The following is an 11205-nucleotide window of genomic DNA, read 5'->3' on the forward strand; positions in this document are numbered from 1 at the left end:
ACTTGGATAAAAACTTCCCCTGCAAAATTGCATTTCATTCCTCAAGAGTGAAATAATTCATTTCTGGCTGGGAATAAGAGCCTCCCTGGTCCCTTTTCATTACTATATGCCTGGGCATTAAAACAAGATACCACTGCTTACAGAATTATTGGAAATGCTGCAAGGAAAAGATATTAAAAATGTCTAAGGAAGCTGTAGTGAAATAAAACACTGCACTGTCCACCCAGCAATGGTTTTCCTTAATTAACATCAGTATTTCTGTTTGATTCATTTGGCTGTTCTCTGTCCTTCTCAGACTTACAGTTTTTCTGTGGAATGCTGCTGTCTTTTCACTCATTTGTGCTGGTCTTGTGTCTCCTCTTTGGACCCCAGTCCCCCTGTTTGTTAAAGAGACTGCCGGTTGCAGAGGTGATACAGGAATTCTCTTTGCACTGGTTGTCTGGTCTCTATTTCACCTTGAAGACACAAAATTGTGCTTCCTGTCACAGATGCTTTTGAGAACACCATATTGGCCCAGACTAAGTGTAATACCGGTTCCACCATGAGACCCGTACCTAGATCTGCTTCACAGACAGGTAAAGAAAATGAAAACATTTATCATCTCAAATTGAGAGCGTAATATAAATTTATTAAAATATTTACCCTCTTTACCTTAAAGAGATTTTTCTCTTTTAATGAATATTATTTCTTGTGAAGGCAATAAAAGAACAAGCTGGAATCACTAGCAGATATAGAAACAATGTCCCAGATTCTGCTTTTCTGTAGGTCAGGCACACTGAAAAGGATGCTTTTAACTGATGTCAAAAAGCTCAGAATTTGATCTGTGTTATTTTATAGCTTGAATGAAGTACATAAAACTGAGCCTATTTCTTAGCCTCTGAAATTAGAATAGCAATTTGTATGGAAGAGGAAGGCTGATGCATGTATTTGTAAGGAATCCTTGCTGTTTAGGTTTCTGTCTTGGATGCTTCATGCAAAGGACAGTAGCAAAAGATTACAGAAGCTTTTTTCTAAGTGGGAAGGGGGACATCTTTTTCTTTGCATGTTTGTAGCCCAACCTGTGAATTTGAACTAAAATTGTTACAGCAGTTTAAAGCCAATTAGCATCAATGTATTCTTGTACATTTAGACAGCTGCTGGTATTTTGCCGGTGTGATTTCACTGATACAGCCTATGGGGTTCAGTTTGATATTCTGCATGGTCTGTAACTGAAATTGTCTGTTCAGCCTCGAAATTCTGTTGGCAGGGACACTCACAACCCAGCACATGAATGCTGCTTCAGGGGCAAGTTTACACCTTGAAAAGTACAGATGAGCTAACAATAAATGTAGGGTTATAACTGGGGATGCTGCTCTGGTGGAGGAAGGTCACTGTCTCTGTTGTAACTGAATTGCTGTGGTTGGGGCACACAAAGCCCTGGATGGAACAGGAGGGAGAGAAGGGGCTGCAGAGCTACGTGGCCACATGTTGCACCAAGCAGTGCCTGTAGCGAGGATGTCATGCATGGGGAGGGATTAAATAAACCTGTTTCTCTGTGATCAGATCACTTTTCTGTTTACTCCATGAACTGCCTGGCTTGGGCTTAGTGCTGTCTCAGGCCAGGGTTTGTTTTGAGTTGTGAGTGCTGGGTTATGTATAATCCCACTGCATGAGCATCTGGCTCCGTGCCTTGTTGTCAGAGCGCTGCTTTGCCTTGTTGAGACCCCACAGGCTGCAAAAGAGCTCAATTCAGCATTTGCTCAGCCCAGGTCCCTGTGAATCAGAATAATATCCAGCCCAGGTCCCTGTGAATCAGCAGAATAATATCCAGCAGGTACAGTAAGCAGGAAGGCACAAGGTGATTTGGCTGACTCTATTCAGCTTGTGTCTTTCTGGGCTGCAGGATCCCTTGGTAGATGCAAGGTCTGTATCCTCCTAGCTGGCCTATAGTCATCCATGTCAGAAAAAGGACAGACATGCAGTGCAAAGGAAAGTGTAGAGCTAGATTGCCCTCTGTATGGGGGAGGTTGAGATACCTTTCCAACATGGGAGCCTCAGGCAGGCAGGTCTTGTAAAGCTCAGCCTGAATTTCCCTCAGGACACATCCTCTAGGTGTGCCTTTGCAGGTAAAGAGATTGACTTGTGTTTGTGCTGGAAATCTCTCATTAGGTATTTTCCACTGGGCTGGGATGGTTTTGGGTGTAAATCATGCAACTAGGCTGTTAACAGCAGTGTGCGAATGAGATCTTCTCTACCTACCACCAAAGGTCTGGTTGTCTTTGTGCCTTGCCTTTCACCCTGTCCCTTCCCTGCACTTCTAACCTGCTATAGAGTATAGTCTTGTAAGTGGTTCAGATGGTAATAACACCTCAGGGTGGATGGAGATGAGAAGTCAACCAAAATTCAATGGCTTCAGGCTTCAATTTATAGGAGATAAGCTAGAAACTGAGTGAGTATGGCCTTCTGAAAATCACATCAGTAAAAGTTATCATTTGCTACAGTGCTTGCTCTGCAGGAAGATTCCTGGTCCTTGCTTTTTGTACCTCCTGAATTGGAGAGATTTAGCAATGCTAAACACTCAGGGTACTGATGGACACACATCATTGGCCACACGATCTGCCATCCCACAAACGGCAGCAAGCAGTACAGGGTTTTAGAGAGAGAATCACGGCTGCATTGTAATTTTGTGGCAAAATCAGAGAACAAGCTGTAAAAATTTACAAGCAATTCAATAAGTGGAATAGTGGGAAATGAATCTGTGACATTTATTTTTAAAAAGTGAGTCTGAAAGAGGCTAACGATGGATAGTTAACTCTTTTTGGTTTATCTCCTTTGAAAAGGTTGGCCCAACAGGCAAATGCCATCTCTAGACACATTTGAAGATTTCGAAGCCATCCCCTCCAGCACAGATGAACTCTCCAACTCTTCTGACTTGGAAGAAGAGACCAACCCTAACAATGTAATTCATTTTTCAAATTACTCTAAGCCCTTTCTCAGTGCCATCTCCTCTTCTGTAAAGGTCAGGATTTAACCTGCAAAGTTTGGGTTCATACCAGCCTCAAATTCATGGATCTGCAGAAAGACAGAAGATGGGAATTTGATTTAGTGCTGGGCGATTTTTCCAAGACTATTTTGTTCATTAGGATCAGGACCATAAAATGTCACCCCATACTTATAAGCTGTAGTTTTATCTGTGCAGGTAAGTTTTAAAAGTGTGGGAAAGCTCTGGGCCTTTAAAAAAAGTAATTTCAGACTTCTCTAGATAACTTAACCTGGTGTTGCAAACCCAGTTTCTGTATCAGAATAATGGCTGCCTGGTTTATTCTAAAGCCTGAATGTACAGCACAGTTCTGTCCTAAGTTTGGAAAATATTTACCCTGGCATGATAAACGTAATAAAGAATGATACCATTCCCTCCAGAAGAAGTCTCTGCCAGCATGAAGTGCCTAATTCAGTTTTTAACTGATATCGTTCTGTCTTGCACAATGTTCTTTCATCAATCATGACTGCATTTCTGATGCATTGTTTCATTCATTTTAGGGGACCAATCTTTTTCGGGTAGAAGGCAGCTTTGACAGCTGTTTCCCAGATTCTCTTACACTTGAGGATGGAGATTTAGTGCAGTTTGTGCAAGAAGGAGAAAACGGTCAATGGTAAGTACAGCAGAGAGACAGAATTTGACAGGCAGAACTGCCATAACCTCCTGGAAAAAAACCAGAAAATGTTCAGAGGAATGTCAAAGCCTCTTCCTCTTCAAAATCAATCCAAATCCACTCACCACATTGATCACAGTGTGAAAGAGGCAATGGGAGGCATGAACGTACAAGTAGCTTTGGTTAATTCCACCTGGTTGGCTTTCAGCCCAAATGCTTGTGACATTAGGCTTAAGATGACAGAAGTTTGCATAAAGGAAATAAAGGGGAATATTTGGGTTTTTGATACCTTCTAGCAAAAAGGACAGCTGTCAAAGGCAGCACTGTTCTGTAGGGTACATCAACAAAATCCTCATGCCTCCCACCGAGCTGCAGCAGTGAACCAGAGTGCATTTTTAGCCCCGAAGGCTTAGGTATAAGATGTGATTGACAAAACGGAATTATTCTGGCCCCATTGAGCTCATGTATGTTCCAGTGTATTTGTTCTCTCTTGCTGATAACTGAGTGTTAGGAACAGACCTGGCTGGGCATTTGAATTCTCTTTCCATGGGTAATTTGGGGAAAGAAGTTCTGATCTCTTTGAAGTGCCTGTGTGGTCAGACCCTTCACTCAGAACCGACATGCGGCTGAGATGGGAGCAGGTCCCATAGGGTGAAGTGGGTGGGAAGTGAACTAAAACGGTTCATCCCAGATGATATTTACAGCAAGGCGGATGGACAATATGAAAGATTCGGTTTCTTCAGCTCTGAATGTGGCCCAGGGTCTCAAACAAGGCCAGCGCTTCCTTGTCACACAGCCTGTTTGCAAATGAGCTTGTTCTGGGATACCGGGTCACCATCCAAGACTGTAGAAACATACTGCCTTCAGTCCTCTGCTGTCAGCCTTGGCTTAGGAAATAGCTGTTCAACTTACACCTCTAAGAAACACAACCTAGGGAAAGGGAATGTAAGGAAATTCACTCACTGTTCTCTGAATTTTAGGTTAGTGAAGAAACTGGTCTCTGAGAAAAGCGACTGGGTTCCTTCCAGTATATTGCAGCCAGCAGAGGGGGACAGTAACAACATAATTAAGAACAGTAATGCAGGTAATGGAGGAAATGTATTTCTGGCTTTTTTTTTTTTTTACATACTAAAAGAAGACGTGATAAAAAGGACATGATAAACAGTGCACTTCCTATATAAATGTACTTGCCCTGAGTGTTCATCTGTGTTGCAGTCTCCGGTGATGTAGCTGAGCTAGCCTGAAATTTGGTGCTTTGGGTGTCAGAGCTAGTTAGGCAACAGAGCTCACCTTGCCATGGTTTAATTGTTTTCCATTTCCCAGGCAGAATTTGAATCTCCCACTAAACTCCTGTGTCTACCGGTACCTGGGCTGGCTATTTACATGCAAGGCATGTTGTAACTGCAGGATAGCTTTCATCTTGACACAGCATTTGGAATCAGCTCAGCATCAGGGCTGTGGTTCTGATTTAGGTTTGAAAACATTAAAATCTCATGAACCATTACTGCTTTAATCATATATCATTGCTGACTCCAAAGGCTGGAAGAAGGGCTACTCTGGCAAGATTTCAGCCAAATCAGCACTAAAAGTCATCCTTCCTTCAGCTTTAGCTTTGACCTAACACCCAGACAGGTTGCATTGGAAAAGCTGAATCTCAGCAACTCCACAGATCAGAGGTTTAAATTTTGGATTAATTTTTGCCCGTCCTTACATATAATTTACCAAAATGTGTCCTGCTTTTTTTCTGCTAGCAGAAGAAAGCGAAATCTGTTACAGATATTCCATGGGGACTGCAATAGGGAGCTACCAGCATTTTCTTCTGAGTTACTGGGTTTTTTTGGTGGTTTGCTTTTTGTTTGTGGGGTGGCTTTTTTTGTTTTGTTTTGTTTTTGTGATTTGTTATAGGGGAGGAAAACCTTTTAAAAGTTAACCAGCATTCTTTGCTGTGGTTTAAAGGAAGTTTGATGACTTCTGCTTCCTTTACATCAACAGCAGGTCAATTTTATCTTAACCCTCAGTGTCTAACTGTGGCTCTCATTTCTTTTGCATTTTTAATGCTTCAAAAGAAAAAGCCACACACATGCTACAGTTAGTTACATACCAAAAGAACCTCTCTTACGTTTAGTGAAGGCATCAAGAGAACAGTAGAATTGTTTATTTTTTATTTTATTTCAGGCTTTTAACAATGAACCTCAAGACTGTAGATGGAAAATCCTCTAGACGTGTTGTAGTGACAATGCCCATGTCCTTCTTTTCAGACATGTACAACGACTCCTGCAGTACGGCCTCAGTTGAGTCAGACACCAAGGAGAGCGAGGTGGCCAAAAGCTTCCCAGCAGAGCAGAGGGCTGGCAGCTGAACAGCAGGATCGACCTTCCTCAGGACCCCATCCAGCTCTTCGTTTATTTTGGGTGGACACTGGATCCAAGTTGCCTTTCTCACAAGCTCTGAGTTTCATCATTCACTAAAACTTTATCAGCACGAACAGATGAGGACTGTGCTGTCCACCTGTCAAGCTGGGAAAAGCAAACTTGAAGGGAGCATTAAACATCCAGAAAGCATCAAAACCCACCTTCAGTTTTAGAGGAAAAAAATGCTTCTCGCATTGATTATCAAACTGTTTCAGAAGTCATGGCCTAAATTAGGTCCACAGCAGAGCTGAAGAGTTACTATGCACGCACCTTTTGGCAACTTTGCTTGAACATGGAGTTACTGCAGAGGGACACACGCACAGTCAGGGTTACAAGGTCTTGATCTACCATGAGATCAACTGGAGGTTTTTCCATTTGCTTGTCTCTGGCTGTGCCTTCCCAGTCCTCCTTAATTCCAGCTGATACAACACAAACGTGCCCTTTTTGCTGATGGTCAACACCAAAAACCTCCTATTTTAGTGTGGCTGTGGAAAGGAAACCTCTGACACGGACCATCAGAGAGTCTTCCCACAGCAATGACATGACTCCTTTTGCGTGGCACAGTGGGTGACCTGCTGCAGACAGCATCACGTTGGGGTGATGCAAATGGCAACTCCTGGCTCTGAGGTGGAGGTGCAGGGCTTAGCAGGGAAGCAAAGACGTGTGTGACAGCTACTGTGACAAAAAAACATTTTGAATTCTTTTTACAATATAAGTCATTCCTCTGCCCCCTCTGCAGTGTGTGGTTGCTGGATCACAATCCTTTGCATTTGGTGCCGAGAATTCAATTGAATGCCATTTAATGTCATATGTTTGAGTAGACTGCATGCTTTCTGTGTGTGCTGGGCTATGGAGTAGACACGTTTCATCCCCCATTTGGAATATACTTAAGCACTGCAAATAGGCAGTGAGCATTAGATGCTCTCTTGAGTGGAAAACGTGTTGTTGTTAAATACTTCTTTCCAGGACATTTGATTAAAGGACTGTACCAAATCTCTGCCACATAGGAATCTTATAATAGAATTATAGAATCATTGGGTAGGAAAAGACCTTTAAGATCATTGAGTCCCACCATAATGTATAATATAAAGTGATTACAGATATTATTATTCCTATACAAGCCAGTAGCTCATTTAGAGCAGCTGTTAAGGTATGAAGGCATTTTGATAGTAATTGGGTCTTAAGTCCCACAAAAGCTGCTAGTATTTTAGTAAAGATAAATATTGACTAAGGTTTGCAAACAGGCAAAGATGAGCCTGGTAAAAATGACCCTAGAAGCTCAAGAGTGAGTGTTTGGCTTTCACTATTATGTTTTTTATTTGTTTAACTCTGTGACTAGTGACCCTCTATGTAAATAATAAAGGGGACAAAAGCACTAAAAATGGAGATGAAGCAAAACCAAAAAACACTCTGAGCAAAAATAACCCCAACACTCTGAATCTCTGAGCAAAAGAATAGGAGACTGTAATATTTCTGCTATTGTATTTGCAGGGACCTGAATGTTTTTCTTTGTGTCTCATTGGAGGCTGGCATTGCAAATATCTTAGTGAGTCAGGATAGCTGCGAAGTAGGTAGATAGTCCTATTCAAGAAAAAATCTTGGAGTAGCTAAAGGCTTATTCAGAATTTTTCCTGTGAAGGCTTATTGGTTAGTTATGAGTTGCACTGTGGTGGTTAATTCCCGTGGTTCTTCTAACCCTCAATATCTGAACCCTGATTTCAGAAGTTTTCTGTTCATGACTGAAGGACCTGAGAGTTCTGTACCTTTTGGAAGCTAATTTTGTCCTACGGAGATAAGAGCTTGTCTGTTTTGTACTGGCCATTTGTCTTAAAAATGACACGTAGGCTCTCAGGAACATGAACCCTGTTGATCTACAGTAGTGATGAGCATCTTGAGGGAAGAACTGATTCCTTTCAGACCCCTAAGGAAATATGCATTGATATTTTCTTGTAGTGCAATTATTTTATCCTCTCCTTAAAAGAGTTTGTTTTGATTTCTTTATTACTTTCAGAAATTTTTTGCACAGCCTGGTAACAGTGCTTCTGTCTACCTCTGCCCTAAGCATAGGAGAGGAAAGGGGTAGGGAGCTTTGATTGCACATTAATAAATATCGTAAGCGCTTGTGTGTGTGTGAGAGAGAGAGATGGGGAAGGGCTACCCTGCATATATGAAACTGCCAAAACTAGGATTTGTGACATTGCTGACAGATGGAAAGATGCAAACCTGCACTTTGGAGTTTCTCTGGAGGAATCTCCTTCTAATGGTGAAATGGGAGTGGGAAGTCTCTCAACTGAAGATGAAAAATCAGGTATTGAGTTCATTTCCTACCTCTGCTGTGTGCAAGGTGACAGTGTGCTAGTCCTATATCCCCTGGTGCCTCCATATCTTCCTGTAAAATGGGAGCTATTGGATTTCCTATGTGTCCAACCTGATGCTAAATTTTAGTATGTATGCAAAAATCGAGGACCCTTCAGGGGACAGCAAAGCATTCAACCCCGTATGTCCTGCTGTGCCCCCCGTGAGTGCCAGTGGTCTCATTCCCTGGAGCAGGGAAGAGGATTTCTGCACAAGTGTCTCCTCTCTCCCATCTCACCGTGACAACTGCAAAGGTATGGGCTGCATTAAAGCAATTCTCCTCCCTACTCTGCTTTTGAAAACAGTATTTTTGGACACTACTGAAGCTGAGAAGGGAGCCCACAAACTGTTAATTGTGTCTTTAACCTTCTTGCCAGTGCCAGTGAGCAAAAGCAGTTCAAACCCAGACCATCCTACAACCATGGTGGCTGCTGCTGGAGAGTAACTGGGGCCCTTTGCCAGTTGATGTCTGGGGTGCGAATGTCAGTGGGGCAGGGCCACCCTGCTGACTTTGGGTTTTTAAAGAATGAAGTTCAACGACAGATCAGGCTGCTGACAAGTCTGACAGCAGCCAACAAGCAGTAACCTTCTGGCTTTGCTGATGAGACAAAAGGGGGTTTCATGACTTTGTTTTAATAGTAGACAGGATAGTCTTTTAATTAATGTATTTCTGTCAAGCAAAGTGATAATTAAGGGAATGGCTCTCCATGTACAGTATAGAATAAGATTTGGTGATGTCCAGCAAGACTAATGTGTATGTTAAAGTATACTTATTCTGTATATAGGTCTTTGACACCATCATTTTCAGGTAGATGGACCTAAAAATCATAGTTTCCAAATATGAATTTCATTTCAGTGTTGTTTGGAGATGACATAGTGAGCAGAACATAATTTAAAAGTAATGGTTGCCACTAAGTTTCAGTTGTAGAAGAGGCAAGGTCCAAAGTATGCTGTAGTATCACTCGTGGTTGAGCGTTGTGTCCTTGCTGCTTGACCAGTGGGTCCGTGCCGGCTGCCTGGCTGTTCCCTCTGGGTCCAGACTAGTGAGACCTGCCCTCTGGGCTGAGGTTTTGACTTGGATCTCCTCCCTCTGCTCTGTTACCAGTTTCTGTGGAACTTGCAGAAACCTCACATCCTCAAAGCTCTGCCCTCTGCTCAGTTGGGTGTAGTTGGGCAACAGGCTCCTTCCTCACTGGTGGTAATGACAAACAGATAAGCAGCTGGTTGCTGTGATATAAAAGTCTTGCTTTTCTTAATAAACAGGGCCAAAATATAATCAGGCCTGATTGTCTCCTCCTCTCAGTCTAACCCCACAGGGTGGAGAATCAGACCGGTGGTCGTCATCTGGATCATGAACAGCTGCGGCCAAACCATGTCTGAACACTGGCTTTTCTGCCAGGGACAACAGAGTTGTGTGTGTGTCTTATATGCTGGTTGTGTATGTGTTGAAAAGCCATTTTATTATCCATAATTTTCTTAGACTCTGAGATTTCAAACAGGGTTGAGTATGAGAAAGGCCATGTACATTTTTTTCCAAAAATACTCAAAGCCTGACTTCAAATATATATATATATGATTAGAAATATATGAGAATAAGATGAAAAAAGAGCCAAATTGTGTATTTCTTCTTGCAGCTTGAGCTGAAATAGCTGCTAAGATTTCTTCTTCCCAGCTGAGAATTGGTACAGTTTGTTTTTCTTACATATTTTCCATGGTGTTGATATGATGTATTTGTATATTGTGACTGATGAGAGATAATCAGACAGGGAAAGAGCACAGAATTACCTGTCCTTTTTTTCCAGTCAACACAGAATGTATGAATTTATTACAAGAAAAAAGTGTGCAAATGAGCTTTCTGTAATTAGGCCATTCTGACCTATGTAGAACCACACTTTGTTTGAAATTTATAAAAATTACAACTAGTACAAAACATTGTGGTTGATGTCTCTATATGAAGTAACAAGTCAAATGTGCTTACTTTCTATCCAAATTAGGTATCACTAAAGGCACGTCTGCACAGCTGAAAAAACCCACACATCTGTTCAATGTAACTTTATTTGTCCAACACACATATCACAAAAGGCACAAAGTGACTTTTTTCCTTTACCCATCTTCCTTGGTCATGTTCCTGAATCCCTGGGACTCATAGGAGAGTGTAAATGCTCACATGTTTCAGAGTTGTGGGTGCCAATGCTGCAGCCCTCAGGCAGGGAAGTTGTAGGACAACTTTGTTATAGTTAACCCTAAGATACCTGCATACCTTTGACTACCAGTGGTTATTAGGGAGCACTAATTGACCCAAATGCATGTTGTGGATCATGTAGAAGGGCAAGGAGGTAAGAATGAGAATGTAGAAACACAATGCAAATATAGAGAGCAAAAAAAAATTGGAACTAATTTGAGCTGGTATCCAGATTTCTGGGGGCATACTTCATCTCACTTGAGTTTTCAAGTCACTGGCCTTATTGTGTTACTGCTCTACAACATTGGTATGAGAAAAAGAAGAACGAGGACCACAGCAGGTGTAGGTCTTGCTTTGTTATCCCCACACGCAGCAGGCCCCAAGGCAAAGGCCAAGGGCTGGAAATCCAACCGCACACGTGAGCAGACATAACACTCTCCTCTTGCAGATCTCTGGTGCTTGGCTATGCAGGTCGGGACCTGCCTGTGTAGCTCCGGTCTCGGTCTTGGCGTGGTTTGCAGGAGGCACTTCATGGAACAGAGGTCAGTCATTGCTGTTTGCCAAGGAGTGTGTTTGGACACAACACCGACGGTGAGCCACCCCGGCTGATCTGCCTTGCACAAGC

The 11205-nt window shown here is 42.3% G+C and overlaps 1 protein-coding gene across 20 annotated transcripts in view; it reads left to right on the forward strand.

Moving 5' to 3' along the window:
* The window catches only part of MCF2L2 (MCF.2 cell line derived transforming sequence-like 2), a 163661-nt gene extending 153333 nt beyond the window's left edge, over positions 1-10328 (forward strand). For 17 of the 20 annotated variants that reach the window (XM_065073743.1, XM_021293136.2, XM_065073746.1 and 14 more), the window contains 5 exons: positions 489-575; positions 2820-2938; positions 3520-3632; positions 4613-4716; positions 5891-10328. In XM_065073743.1, the coding sequence (XP_064929815.1) occupies positions 489-575; positions 2820-2938; positions 3520-3632; positions 4613-4716; positions 5891-5991 (524 nt within the window). In that variant the 3' untranslated portion in view covers positions 5992-10328. The remainder of the gene's footprint in view (positions 1-488; positions 576-2819; positions 2939-3519; positions 3633-4612; positions 4717-5890) is intronic. The other 3 variants (XM_065073756.1, XM_065073757.1, XM_065073759.1) reach the window with 1 other exon arrangement.
* The last annotated feature ends 877 nt before the right edge of the window (positions 10329-11205 follow it).

Source organism: Columba livia, chromosome 9, assembly GCF_036013475.1.
Source record: "Columba livia isolate bColLiv1 breed racing homer chromosome 9, bColLiv1.pat.W.v2, whole genome shotgun sequence".
NCBI classification, from domain to species: domain Eukaryota; kingdom Metazoa; phylum Chordata; class Aves; order Columbiformes; family Columbidae; genus Columba; species Columba livia.